The sequence below is a fragment of the Tympanuchus pallidicinctus genome, unplaced genomic scaffold, assembly GCF_026119805.1.
Source record: "Tympanuchus pallidicinctus isolate F22 unplaced genomic scaffold, pur_lepc_1.0 scaffold13, whole genome shotgun sequence".
Classification (NCBI taxonomy): Eukaryota; Metazoa; Chordata; class Aves; order Galliformes; family Phasianidae; genus Tympanuchus; species Tympanuchus pallidicinctus.
In genome coordinates this window covers 7,403,445-7,418,092 of record NW_026294648.1, presented here as the reverse complement: position 1 = coordinate 7,418,092, position 14,648 = coordinate 7,403,445, and the positions used below count along the sequence as shown (strand labels likewise).

General features: G+C 48.9%; 1 protein-coding gene across 10 annotated transcripts in view; it reads left to right on the top strand.

Annotated features, from left to right (window-relative positions):
- The window catches only part of ARHGEF9 (Cdc42 guanine nucleotide exchange factor 9), a 192,561-nt gene that overhangs the window by 149,763 nt on the left and 28,150 nt on the right, over window positions 1-14,648 (top strand). For all 10 annotated transcript variants that reach the window (XM_052672863.1, XM_052672862.1, XM_052672861.1 and 7 more), the window contains 2 exons: window positions 153-282; window positions 8,328-8,459. In XM_052672863.1, coding sequence (XP_052528823.1) covers window positions 153-282; window positions 8,328-8,459 — 262 coding nt within the window. The remainder of the gene's footprint in view (window positions 1-152; window positions 283-8,327; window positions 8,460-14,648) is intronic.

Sequence of the window (14,648 nt, the reverse complement as noted above, 5' to 3'; positions counted from 1 at the left end):
AAAAACACAGCACTGTAGTAACGAGTGGCAAATCCTACCTCCATTTCTTGCTAGAAGGATGGTGGTGAGTTATGCAGCCGACAGTAAGACTGCTAGATGCTTCCACCGCACATCGAGCTCCATTTCACGGGCTTCTCTTCTGTGTTCCACAGTGACTACAGGTATGTGGCTGCTGCCCTCGCCGTCATGAGGAACGTGACTCTGCAGATCAATGAGCGGAAGCGGAGACTGGAGAACATTGACAAGATAGCTCAGTGGCAGGCGTCCGTTCTGGACTGGGAGGTATGGAACCTTGTTAGGGGCTATAAACCCAGATGGGGGCCGTTCCTGCAGCTGCTGGAATTATCCTATGCCACACAGCTCATTTCATGCAGCCTGATCTGGGTGTGCGTTGGAGAGGACTTCAGAACTGGGATTAACCTGGGGGCAGAGGAAATGTATATGCATGCTTTGGAGATGGGACTTAAGATTTAAAACATTAATGGTATTTTGAAGAAAATCTTGGGTCCAGTTCCTATTTCATAGACACAAATCCGGAGTGATTCTGTGACTGAAGTGCTGTTGTCCTGGCAGTAAGAAAGATTAGGATCAAACTCAGTGCGTTCTGACTCTGTACTTTGTGGCTGGGGAAGAAGTAGGGAAAGCAGTATCAAAAAGGCCTAGAAGCTGTGACAGTTAAAAAAAAATGGCAAAAGCTGATCTTATGATTAGAAGCCAAGACATTAAGCTGAAGTTATAGATGCTGTCTGCACGTTTAAAATGAGTATCCTCTTAAAGATATTTCTGAGCCAAGTCAATGAGTAGTTGCAGTATAATGAACAAGCTGCAAAGTACGAGCAAGGCAGTCAGCAGAGGGATTCCTCACTAGCTCTGCTACATTCTGCCATGTGCTTGAAAAGGCAAATCCAAACAAAGCATTTGTTCTTTTTTTCCTCATCCTTGGATTTTTTGAATCCTTGTATAAATGTAACCTGTGAGTTGGATTTCTAAGCAGAGCAAAGATGAGCTTGTTTGTAAATCACCTCTGTTTTAAATCATTGATCCGTGTATTCAGCAAGTGATAGAATGGTCTTCTTTCTTTCCTACAGTCACAAAGGTTTGGAATAACTTTACATTCAAATCACTGGGATCACACTGTCAGTTACAGCATATGGGGAAGTCACATTGTTGGGAAATGATCTAGGAAGGCAGGGAATAGAGAAAGAGAAATGCAGATGCATTTCTCCTTCTGATTGTGTATCTTCCTTGACTGAATTAGTTTTGTTGGTATAATAAAGGTTAGATTCAGCCTTGGATCTCTTGATAAAGCATGTAAGTGCAGCAATCATAGCTGGTTCTTACGTTTTGACAGGCGGTGAGAGCAGAGAATACAGATGATTTGCTTGATTGTTTTATTGTTGTTTGCTGTGCAGAAAGTTCCCTGATACTGACACCCAGGCTCATTTTCAGCATTAAGAAATTGCTCTCGCGGAGGCACAGGACCATCAGATGTATCTTCAGCCTGCAGTATATTCCGTGCGATGAGCTGAAGTGTGTCGTTTGTAAGAAATGCCACAACCCTCACTGTAAATAAATCTAGATTAAGGATGGATCAATTCCAAGTCAGTGAATATTCATATGCAAGTGGAAAGCCAAGGTGACCTCCACATAGGATCTGTGAAACAGCAGTTTCTTCTCTTCCATTGGCTCAGTTGATAATTCATTTTTATTTAGCTATATCCTTGATAATTCACTCCTACTTAGCCATACCTATTCTTTATCTCTGTCCTCATTCTCAGGATCTTGCCAAATCATTTTTCCAAGGGCTTTTTGACTGCTTTTCCAGATTTTAAGCACAATGTTGCAGCACCATCCTTCAGCTTCTCCTAATACAACAGAACTGCTGTTCACAGAATCACAGAATCACCCGGGTTGGAAGGGACCTCAAGGATCATGTAGTTCCAAACCCCCCTGCCTAGCAGGGCCACCAAACACACACATTCAGATCAGGTTGCCCAGGACCCCGTCCAACCTGGCCTTAAACACGTCCAAGGACGGGGCATCCACAACCTCCCTGGGCAGCCCGTTCCAGGGCCTAACCACTCTCCTTGTAAAGAACTTCCCCCTAACATCCAACCTAAATCTTTCCTCCTTCAACTTGGATCCATTTCCCCTAGTCCTGCTATTGTCAGCCCTTTTGAAGAGTTTACTCCCCTCCTGGGTATAGGTTCCCTTCAGGTATTGATAGGCTGCAATGAGGTCACCCCGCAGCCTTCTCTTCTCCAGGCTGAACAAGCCCAACTCCCTCAGCCTGTCCTGTTGCCCACTCGGAGATCCAGCAGGAATAAAGCTACTGCCTTCGTTCAAAGAGAAACAACCATTCTTGCCATTCTTATACTGTGTTTTGGATGGGAACACTAGAGGATGAGATCTAAATGCTGCAGAGGACTTTGCTTGATTCTTTCCTCTGAAGTAACCTCTGAACCATCAGACCCCACTGCATAAATGCCCACATAATGGCCAAGAGGATGCACACAAACAAACCCAAAATACACAGAAGTGAACTATAGCATAATTCAGGAAGAGAGTAGGAGAAATCAAAAGCAGTGCCAAGTGCTTAGATGTGTTCTTGATCTGTACAGTTGCTCTGTATGCACAGCATTCCTGGGCTGCTGACCTCCAAAACCCCATGCACTGATCTCAGCCTCTCCCAGGCCATCAGAGCTGGATTTCCTTGCCAGCTTGCAGGGCTTCCAGCCCTCTTCCCATACAGGTGGGCTGTCAGGGATTGGGAGAGGGCTTTCCTGGTATATCTCCCCAAGCTCTTCCAGTCCACGGGGAGTGTGCACTGCTTATCTGGATTGGAGAGCAGAATGTGACTCCCAGTTCTTTGGAGGAGAACAGCCAGCTGAGAGAGGGTGACCCGATGTCAACTTTGAGCTTCTGGAAGTGCTTACCCAGTTAAACTCTCACTGAAACAGAGGCAGGAACCCACAGCGGTTACCCTTCCATCTTCCCGTGACCCTAATCCTCCTCTAATTACCCTCAGTACTCAGAAGCACTCCCTTCCCATCCCCTTGTGTGTCCCAGTGGCTTCCTGATCTCTCCAGCTGGCGCGGCAGTGCAAGCGAGCAGTGGAGCGTAGATCTGGGGACAGCTGAGTCTTGCTTGGGACAAAAGAAAGGAAACCAAACCCCGAGTACAAAGAAGTAGGAACAACCGCAGGTACAAAGTAGGAGCAAGGAGAATAAAGGACAGCATTTATTTTCTCTCCCCCACCAGAAATGTATCCAATGCACAAGACAGAGATAATCCCTAATCACTACCGTATTTTGCACTCAGTGAATTATTCCAGCAGCAACCAAGAGTGAAGTGGTTTGAATGCTGAATTACCTCCTTTGGAAAAAATGTGTCTATTTTTCCTTAACGTCTCTGTTCTAACAGTGTTGATGCTCTGATTCAAAATAGCTTTTTAATTTCTGAATCTTCCCGGCTTTTGTGATAAGATGTTGGAAAAAGAGTTTTAAAAGAGAAGAAAAAATCTGAACCAAGCAAATGTTTAGTGAGCAGATACTTAAACCGTTTTTGTTTACGAAGTGTTTGCACTCCTGTTCTCACAAGGAGAGACCGTTGTTGGGATTGCATACGTATTGTTGATCCCAAAGCAAATAGAAAAAGCCGGGGGTATGTCCTGGCTCATCTGAGCAGGAAGGGTTTTATTGCATCCCCTGGAGTTGTGCCTGTGTGTTTCAGGAATCATTTTTAATCGCTTAAGATGTTCTGCATGGCCCTATGAAGGTGAATTTCAGGGTCAGCAATAGAAAACTGTGGAATTTCTTCAGCTGCCAAAGGCAGGGCTTGTTTTCAGACTGCCACTTAAGTGGGGGCTCCTGATGTGCATTGCAAATGGCACTGAGAAGGGCAGCCCTACTGCGGGGCAGTCGGTGGGTGCTGCAGCACCAGGGCGCCAAGCCTGAGGAATCACTCTTGGCTTTGTACATGGAGTGACTGAGCAAAATCAGGAGGGAAGATTCTGATCTCACTCACTGTTGTAAATTAGAAGCAATCCCCAGTCACTTTGAAATGTGTTCCTGTGTAATTTGTAGGAGCGTGATCTTGACCAGCAAATCTGCATTGGACTGTTGCCTTGTGTGACTCACTTTTTCGTTTTGGATTTCCAATGCATTGACCAACTTAGAGAGGTGCTGCCCTACCTACATGGAATACTCTAGGGCCTTTTGTTCTTTTGGTTAATGGTGTGGAATATGGCGCTTCTACCACCTCCTGCTGAGACCTTTCATGCCCGAGAGCTTTGTGGATATGAAGTGCTTCCTGATGCCTCTATTTCCCTTCACTTGGTGCCATCCCCTCCCTGGTGGTGCAGTGCCCTCAGGTCAGAGCAGGGATGTGTGAAGGCAGCAGGCAGTGCTGGCATGCATTTTAGCTGCACTGGGCTCGGAGCAGCGTGCCAGGTCTGCTCTGAGTTGGTGAGGAAATGTGCCAGACTGAGCCTGTCCTGGGCTACAGCTGTCAAAGGTTAGCCAGCAATGTGTATACAATGGCACTCCAAAGAGAAGAGTTCCTCAAAGCCCATCATTTTTTCTACATCCTTGCAGCCCCAGTTTGGGCAGTGCTGCTTATACAGGTGCCTAAGAAGCAGGATGGAGGTGGCAGGAGTGGCATGGCACTGCCTTCCTCTGTCTGCTCTGCTTGGGACCGCACGGCCTGCAGAGAGCACGCTGCCCTCCTCCAGCCTGTGCCAGCCCACCATGTGCTGCAGAGCTGCTGTGGCGATGGCATGGTGTGGGGCTGCTTCAGAGGGAGCTTAAAGAAAAGGTGGATAGTTATGTTTTACATTGTCAGACCATGGCAAGACAAAGGGGAATGGTTTAAAACTAAGAGGGGAGATGCAAGCTAGATGTGAGGAGGAAATTCTTTACTCAGGAGGCAGTGAAGTCGTGGCAGTGCTGTCCAAGGCTGGGTGTCCCAGGCTTGGAGGTGCCCAAGGCCACATTGGATGGGACCTGGCAGCCTGAGCTGGTGGGGGCAGCCAGCCCACAGCAGGGGTTGGGACTGGATGCACTTTGAGGTTCCTTCCAACCCAACCATTCAGTGATTTACGACCTTGCCATTTGCTTGGGCTGCGTTTGCAGTGCCCGCTGCAGCCGTGAGTGCACCCTTGCTCACTGAGCGCCCGCCGCAGCTGCCGTGCTGATGGGAAGCAGATGTGTGCCTTGGCAAACTGTGGTGCTGCTCCCATCAGCCCGGCTCTGCTTGGAGCAGGAAGCTGTGGCCAGTCTGCTTCCTGTGGCTGCCATCCCTGGGAGGGATCAGCCGTCCCAAGGCAGCAGTGGGGTGTTTGGTGCAGAGCAGAGCCTTGCTCCCGGCCTCGATTAGCCTGAGCCGGCTATTTAAGCAGATTACTTTGGTTTATGCAGATTTCTAGATATTGCTACCCGAGATTCCCGTGGGTTGCCACTTTGGCAGATTGCTTGAGTATTAAATTTACACGAAGGGTAAAGGATGTGTAATTGCGAAATATAATGAAAACTGTCCTTTTAAATCTCTTCTCATTCTCAATATTTACTGGTGCTTTAAATCAAGACTCAGTGCCCTTAATTACGTAATACATAATAGTTGGCTCCGGCCTAATATTATGTTATTGAATCCAAGAATGACACGGAAAAAAAAAAGATGCATGCAACCAACATGCTATTTTCAAAGTGAGGACAGCCTGATGAGAAATCCTCCCAGGGAAAAATCACAACAGGGACTGAAACAGATCCTTCTGCTTTTTTCTTTTCCTCCTTTATTTTTTTTTTTTCCCAGCAACAGAAGGTATCAAAAAAGGAGCCTGATGAAAAAGACAACATTTCTCTCGCTTTCCTTTTTTCTGATCTTTCTGTAGCCCAGAGTGCTAATCAGCCTGTCAATCTCTAATTAAAGAACAGCAGTGTCAGGCAGAAGAGAGCACTGCTCACTGAATGTTAACTAGGAGAGGGGATTTAGTGCCCGGCAGTAACAGTGAGGAGCATTCATCCAGCAGCATTGCTTATGTGACATCGGTAAAACCCTTTGGTTCCTCCTAGCTCCTTGTTGCAGGGTGATTGCCTATAGCACAGTGGTTACCTGTCTCAGAGTGGTCTCTATAGCACAGCTGGGGAGCTGGGGATTGCTGCCTTCCCATAGCAGCAGGAGCACTGACCTCTGCTCGGAGGCAGGATGAGCCCCAGGACATAGGCATCACTCTGCAGCGCTCAACAGAGGATGGGGCGTGCATCCAGCCCGCATCTGCTCCCCATCAGCACATGCAGGAGTGCTGATGACTGCATGCAGAACAGGACCCCTCTTCCTTTCCTGCCCTCTGTTTGCAGCTGGATGCTCAGTTCCAACCAGGCTGGCCTGAGGCTTTTTATTACTGGCTGGGGCTGCTGCTCAGGGCTGTAGGGCTGGTCCCAAACTGTCTGAACTATGACATTTCCAAATGTGCTAACCCAGCACTGGAAATTATCCCCTTGCAGCCTGTAGACTGTATGTGAAAATTATTTTCACAGCATAGAAAATGCAATACAAATCCTATCATTTCGGATCTGATTTTTTTTTGTTTAATATTGCTTGCAGGGACTACACAGTTTGGATCTAGCTAATCAAGTAGAAGTGTTTACAGAGCCCTCTGTGTGTCCTCAGGCTTGAGATGCTACCACAGGAGTAAAAGACAAAGCTGCTCTTCTATTTTTAGCAGAGAGCCTCTCCTAGGCTTGCCCCCTCTCAGAAAAGCTCCTATCCTTTTTGAATCTTTCAGATAAGCTCCCATTTAACCAGAGAAGCCCACACTTTCTGAAGCCCGTGCATTTCCTTCAGAGGAAGAACTGGCACATCCCTGGGTCTTGCTGCTTACCCAGGAGGTCCCACTGCTAGGGTCACCCTGAAGGACTCCATATGCTGGGCGGGCTGCCCCGATGGGGCCCTGAACCAGCCAGCCACAGAGCAAGATGGAGAGGGGGATGAGCACCTCACTGGGACCACCCGAAAGTCCCTGCTGCTGCATGATACCTCAGCGACTTACTGAAGCTGTTGTCACAGGTCCCAGGGACTCAGTCACTTCCAGTCAATGCTGGGAGGTTCATTACACGTTTACCTGCAGCCCAAAATCCTCACTGAAATGTGAGGGCTGGGGAGGGCTTCTGGTTATTCTGGCACCCTCGCTGTAAGTGGGACCAGAAAATTGCGTGTGCCTGGGTGCCCCCAGAGCCCTTACAATCTGCTTGCTGAGATTTTGGGATGCTCTTGTCATAGTATTGGCTCTAGTTTGGCATCAGAGCCAGAACTGCACCGATTTCAGAGCCAAAAAAAAAAAAAAAAAAGGAACGATCCTCTCCCACTTTCTCCCCCATCCCGCTCCTTACCTTTGTGTTGAAGTCATCCTGCTCCCTTCTGTGGCATTTGGAGCGAGGCACTGAGATGCCCACGGGGCAGGTGGTGGTGAATTCACCCATTTTTAATAAATAGATTTTAATTAACTTTTTAAAAAGTCCAGCTCATCCTAATTAGTGGAGGGTGACTGCATTTGTTCTCTCAGAGAGTGGGAGAGAATGTGCTGTGTTTTCAAGACCATCTGCTCATGAATCCTTAAAAAAAAACGGGAGAGGAAAACAAGTGTTAGCCACAGGCTGAGGCAGGGTGAGGGAATGCTGGCAGCTGGCTGGCCTGACTGGGTTTTGGGGCTGGGGAACTCTTAACGAGAATGCTGGGGTGGTAGGAGGGGGTGGTCATCACCTCAAAGCGTGGGGATGGGGGTGGTAGCATGCGGGGGAGTGTTGGTAGCTCTGGGGTAGATGATGCAAGGAGCTGGGCTGGCATCTTGAAGGGACTTGAAGGGGCATCTCAATTGTGTTGGGATGCTTTTCCAATGAGAGATCCTTGTGAAGATGGCTGTGGAGCCCAGGGGAGGTTGGAGTCCAGCTGGTGGACCCCAGCTTGGGGTTTTACTGGGGGTGCCCATGGGATGGGCACTGTGGTGAGAGCTGGGTCCGGGGGTGCGGTGTGGAAATGGGGCTGCCTGGAGTTCCCATTCTGCTGTTACTTTGCTCACTGCACTCTGAGCCACAATGACCACGCGTTGATTGTCCACACTTATTTGATTTCACAGAATCACAGAATTGTAGAATTTCCTTTCCTCCAGGATGATCCCCCACCTCCAGTTCTTGGCCTGAAGTCAGGCATGGCAGCCTTGAGAGCCGCAGAAAGACCAAAATCTTATTTAATTATTGTTTCTCTGCATCCTGCAAAGAGAAGCATGTCCTGCTGGGAGCAGTGGTTCACATGGCCTCATTCTCTGTGCCCTCCAGGGAGACGATATCTTGGACCGCAGCTCAGAGCTGATCTACACGGGAGAGATGTCCTGGATTTACCAGCCCTACGGACGGAACCAGCAGCGTGTTTTCTTCCTCTTTGATCACCAGATGGTTCTCTGCAAGAAGGTAAGGACGTCCAGGCAGTGAGCAGTGCTGCTGAGTACATGCTGGGAATGGGTTTCCAATCCAAAGTGGTTTTTAGGACAAGGTGGCCATTTGCTGTCTGTGCAGAAGAGGATATGGGTAGTGCTTCGTGCTACTGAATTACAGGGTGGTGAGTATAACGTGACGGAGGGATTTTTATGCTGGTAGCAAATTCAGCCTCCCCTTGTTCATTTCATGCCTTTTTCTCATATGCCCCTCGTTTTGGCTCATTGCCTCACTTCTGCTTTTGGGTTTTGGCTGCAGCATATGATCTGGGATTAGATAGCCCTAGAATTTCTTTACAAACTCTGAAGCCTGGCACTTGGGCGGGCAGCTCAATTACTGCATTAAAGTCATGCTGGCTGCCTGTTGAAGAACTGTCAGGCGGCAGCTCGGTGTGTAACAGGGTGTGCATGTGTCACTCAGAGAAATACATTTCAAGCCTCATCTTCATGTAGCTACTGTACTGGTTTATAGAGGACATTTCTGCCATGAAATCCACCATGAAGGTGAGAGAAAGGGAGTGAAGAACTAATGTGTTGTAGCACTGATAGCAACAGATGAGCTGTATTTTGGAGTATCAGGCACCAGCATCCCCGCTCAATGGCCACAGTCCCACCAAAGTGATCTCAGCTTGTTACCATCACACCTGTTTGGAGAGAAATGACAGTGCTCACAGCTCTGGTCTCTGCCCTGATGGCAGCCCTCACATTGTGGCCATTTACACTGCATCTCCACAGAGCACTGTGCAGAGGGAGTTCCCTGAGCTGGCTGCAGATACACCCAGGGCTGCATTCCTGGCACCTGGGGTGTGCTCAGTGAGCTGACAGACCTGCATGGCATGCAGACCCTGGGGAGTGTTTGTGGCTGCAGGAAGCCGGGGATGGTGTGGGTGACTCCTGAGTCAATGCACTGCTGCCCAGTGCCATGCAGCTCTGCCCTGCGCCTTCGGTGGGTGGCAGTTTCTTCTCCTGAGTCATGGTTGACTGAGATTCTGCACTTCCCTCCACCCACTGTTGTTGTGCCTTGTACATCTCTCCTGTCTCTGTTACAAAAAAAAAAAGCAAAAAGCAGAACAGCAACAATAACAAACTCAGAGAACCGTCAACGTGAGTCTGCAAATATGCAGCAGGGCTTAATTTTTTAATCTTGACCTCCTGAACTTTGACTGTGACCCTGAATTTCCCATTCATAAGGCAGTATCCAGGCTGTGCTCTGGAGGGGTGTCAGGTCTTCCTCTGCTCCCAGGAACACCAGATCTGGGATGTCTGCAGCCATCAGAATGAGCAGAGAGTGTTCCACGTTTCTCAGCAGGCTGGGGGAGCTCAGGGTTGGGATCAGTATGCAAACAGCATTTCTGTGTCACTGTCCTCTTCCCTTACGTATGCCAGAGTTGCTTTGTGTTGTGCATGTGGCAGCATCATACAAGTGATGCATCTGCAGGAAAGCAGCCAGCAGGTTGGAGCCAGCAGAGGCAGGTCTGGGGGTTCTCAGTTCCACGGCAAGTTCAGGCAGAAGGGCAGGGGCTGCAAACTTATCCACAAGCCTGACCTCAGGGTCACAAGGACCACTCCAGGCTGTGCTGTGTTCCCCTGTATCTGCTCTTCCAACTCCAAGCTGCAGGTTCTGTTTTCCAGAGTGATGGGGTGAGGGGAGAAGGGCTGACAGCTGGACTTCCCTATCCTGAACGTTGTTAAGAAGCATTGCTCAAGGACAGAATTCGGGGGAGTGTTAGCTCATGTTTGATTTTTAGTCCATGTCGTCCTGATCCTGTGTCAAGCTCTGCTGTTATGGATCACAGCCATCTGGCGATATGCCCTCCATGCCAGTGCCCATGGGTGAGATCCTGGAGCCTCATTAGTGAAGCAGCACTTACAGCAAGGTGCAGGCAGCCCGGGGGCTGTGTGGTGCTGGTGCTTCATCTGGAGTGGGCAGAGCCCCACAGTTCTGGGCCATCTGCAGCACAGTCTGGCACCAGGCACAGCAAGAGCGTGTGAGTGGTACATAGCTCATGATGTGCTTTTGTGTTCCACTTGCACAAGCCCTCAGGGAACTGAATTTGCTTGAGTTCAGAAGGGCACAGTAAAAAGCTCAAGTTGCAGGTTTCTGGAAGATCTGAGTCCAGACTAGCCCAGAGCTGCTAGCTCCTCTGCCTTGTATGCAGGGCAATGGAGTCCTTACAGGCTTCCAAAGCAGCTGATGGAACAGTGCTCCTGGTCTTCCAGATACGAGTGGTGAGAAAATTCACAGCCAACCTGACCCGTGTTTGCTGACATTTGTGTCATCACTGAGTCTGATCAAAATTTTGTGGAGAATTCCAAGGAATCTCCCTCCTCAGAAAATCTTCTGCATATTGGCAGATGATGAGATTGTTTCTGTGTGGCGGAAAGTGCTTGGCATCCACTTACTCTCTAAGCCAAGGGGTTGGTGGCTCTGTTGGTGTCAGTGCTAGGAGCTCTGCTTCATTTTGGCTGCTGTATGTGTTTCCTAAGGACAAGGCACACTTTCAAAAGCCATCCTTGTTTCCACTGCTCGTGCTGGATTGGGATTGTTCCACCAGCCATGCAGGCAGATGGCCCAGGAGGGTTTCAGCAGGACTCTGTCCTATGCTACCAAGAATTGCTGTGTTTCTGCTGCTCCAATCTGGTGTAGCCTGTGCCTGAGCAATCCACTATTGGCTATGGCAGGATCTCCAGTATCCAGCTATCCACTTTCAGCAGCAGTTAACTGTATGGGAACTGCTGAATCACGGCCTGAACCTCTGATCACCTGAGGCAAGCAAGGAGTCAGCCACAGGAGACAGGTGAAGGCAATTCACCTGTGCTGCTGGAAGGGGTGGAGCCTGGTTCCATCTCTCCCAGACCCTTTTAAAAGCTGGCTACTGGGGAAGGATCTCTTCTGGAGATCCACTCCACTGGAGTTTCATAAGCGAGCCTAGGATACAGGTGAGCTTTCTGTCTATTTTCTTTTTATTATTATAATCTGCTTTGCCTAACTCTCTTGTTTATTTTGTAATTATAACATCTTAATATTCATTGATTATACACTAACATGCTTCCATACAAACTCCCCTCTGCTTTGAACTTGACTTGCTTTCTGAAGGCTTTGCAATCCCCCCCCTTTCTGTTATTGGCTGAAAATGTGAAGTTGTGGCGTTGTTTTGAGCATCTGTCTGGGATGTTCCTAGGAGGGAGACTAGGAGGTAGGGTAACTTTCAGGGTGGTTCTTCCCAAGCTCCTGGCAATCCCTGCCCTGTTTGATGCACCTGCAGAGGATCAGCAGTACTACCAGCAGCCATCCGACAGACAGGAGCTCACTGATTGGCACTCACTGTGCTCAACAATCTGTTCCAAACATTTCAAAGTTTCAGCATCTGTCTGGACTTTCTGATCTGTGGGCACCGTTGCCATACAGCAGGGGTGAGAAGGGTTGGGAACTGCCCTCAGGCAGGCTCCTCCTTCCTCACTTCCCCATCCCCGAGATTTGTCCCAGGGCTTCTGCAGGGGAAGCTGGGACAAATGTGCATGTGGCTACTGAGGGATTACTTTGCCAATGCTTTGCATGTAAAGGAATAGCCATTGATGCAGTCATTACCAGGACCATACTGAACTATAAGACTGGATTTATACAACTGCAGTGATGGCATGGGTCACATCTATGGTAGAGCTTGGACCCATCCTTACATACCAGCATGAGCTCTGCTGTCCCCAGGGCAACAGGTTCCAAACACCTTGAGGGGATCTTAGACAGAGACCTGATTTGTCAGAATAAGTAATTGTGAAAAGCTGCATTCAGGTGTGTCCAACAGATGTTACCTCTGCCATTGTAAGTATATTTAAGCGTGCCTTACAATGGTTGCATGAATTAGAGCAGCATGGAGATGCTGGTGACAGCCAGCTCCCAGATATGGCAACCATCTTGCAAGGCAACTTGTGTGGGGAAACGTTCACAAATAAAATTGGTTTCTGAGCTTCACAGATTAATTTATCTGTCTCAGATTGCACCATCAGAGGCAGCACTGGTCACTTCCCAATGTCACCAGGAAATCATTCCTAGAAAGTGAGATTTCAGTCATCCAGGCCTGGGTCGCACACTATTAATTACAATCATATCTTGCTATGTGAGGGAATGCTCTAGGTAGTAGATGAGCATCTCCTTTTTTCTGTTTGGGGTGACAGTTTGGATATCCTCCAGGCTCCCGAGTGCTGTGGCATTAGGCTGGAAGGACAGTGGGAAGTGGGAAGGGTTCACAGTGCTCCTGCACCAGTGCTTTCTGTCCCCCGTGATGGGGCTCCACGTTGCGTCTTTTCTGGCAGCACTAAAAGATCACTGACTGCATGAAACACATTGAGCTTTCACTTGCACATTTTATGTGTCTCTTGCAATCAAGATGCAATGTAAACTCCAGCTTGTGGGTTATTGCTATTGCTGTCTTCCCTTGAGCTCCCGCAGCAAAGCAGGTTGGATGGGAAGCAAAATGAGAGCGGCTTAATAGCAGCAGCAATAGCCAGCCAGAAATAGCTCTGCTGTAGGAAATGGGGTAAATAAAATAATCCTGTCAAACTCCATTGCAGTTCAAGTTCCCAAATAGGAAGATAAAAGAGACATTTCTGAGCACTGTTGGTGGAAGGAGGCCTAGTTCTGTATCGCTGCTGCTAAGACACAGAGGTAATCTTCACACCACGACCATGGCCTGGCTGTTATTGCAGCCCAGTAGTGCTCACAGGGCTATCTGAAAACCTTGTTTGCAAACACAGCGCCACGTGGGGATGATTCTTCTGACTTCAAGTGGCTTTTCACTCACAAGGCACAGTTCGAGTCTTGCAGCATCTCCCACCCTTGCTCTGTCCATCCCAGCAATACAGATCCCACAGAATGACACACACTGGGCCCGGGTCTCCCAGCAGCAGGGTCAGCTGTGTTGCCCTCTGCTGAGCAGTGGAGAGCAACGTGGCAGCGTGTTGCACTCAGAGGCGTTCTGCAGTCTGAGGTAATGGCATTGCACAGGATGAGCACAAAGAACAGTGCTGCTGCTCTGGCACTGCAGTGCAGGCTTGGGGGACCACTGGGATGCAGGGGATGGGCAAAGAGCAGCAGGTCAGCCAGGAGCAGACATCTCTGCCAGGGGCAGGAGAAGGCTCCAGGCTGTTGTGCCAGTGTAATGGTGAAATCCAGAAAGGGCTGAACTTAGAGGCTTTTTCACAGTCTGTGATTTCCGTTCTCAACAGGGAATGGTTTAGTCTACTGATGTAACTATATAGAAATGTAAGATGCTGTACAGCATTCTCTGTGCCCCATTTATCGTTCTTTTATCATTTATCGGAATTGCGGTGGGTATAAATCTGGCTCAACAGCTGATAATGCAACCCTGCTGCTGCGGTGTCCTGTCAGCAGCACGGCTCTACAGCCCTAGGAACAAAGAGGACAAGACAGGGATGTGTCTGCAGAAGGGTTTCCCATCCCTTCCTGCTATGAGTGCCTTGGAAAGGCACTCGCCTCGCTGCTTCACAACCAGCATGACTGGGCTTGAGCTGGAGCAAGGCATGAAAATGCCACTGATGTTCCACTAAATACACTGAGCAAAAATAGCATCTCCACATAAATGCTTTCGGCTCCAGTCCTCCCCCACTCAGAGCCCACACTGCAGCTTCATGGAGCTGGCAAGGATGAATCAAGCATCTATAACCAAACTCAAGAGACAGACATTGCTGAATAATTTGGCAGGAATCTGCCGACCTTCCCAGCACAGCTGTCTTTGTGCAGGAAGAGTTGCATAAACCCAAACTCAAGAGGTTGCGGGCTCCCATCTTCACATGGCAGCCCCTGGGGCAACTACAACTGGTCCCATTCTAGGCAGCATACAGGGCTGTAACGTCACCCTCTGTCCTTTTGAGCCCCTGCTGGTTCAGCCCAAAGCACGGTGCCTGATGGGATGGTGGCAGTGATTACAGCTGCTGGCATCCAACCGCTCAGCAGGACTTTATTTTCTGATATCAAGAATGTTTAGGGCAAAAACCTTAAAAAGGTCTCATTGAGTTTGGGCAGAGCAGAGGCCCAGTTCTGCAGCAGACTGTGCAGTGCGGTGAGAATGGTGCGTGACTGTCCCAGCCTAAAAAACAGCCCGCAGTGGGGCTGGGTTAAAGGAGTGAATGTTACTGAAAGCTGTGTCCT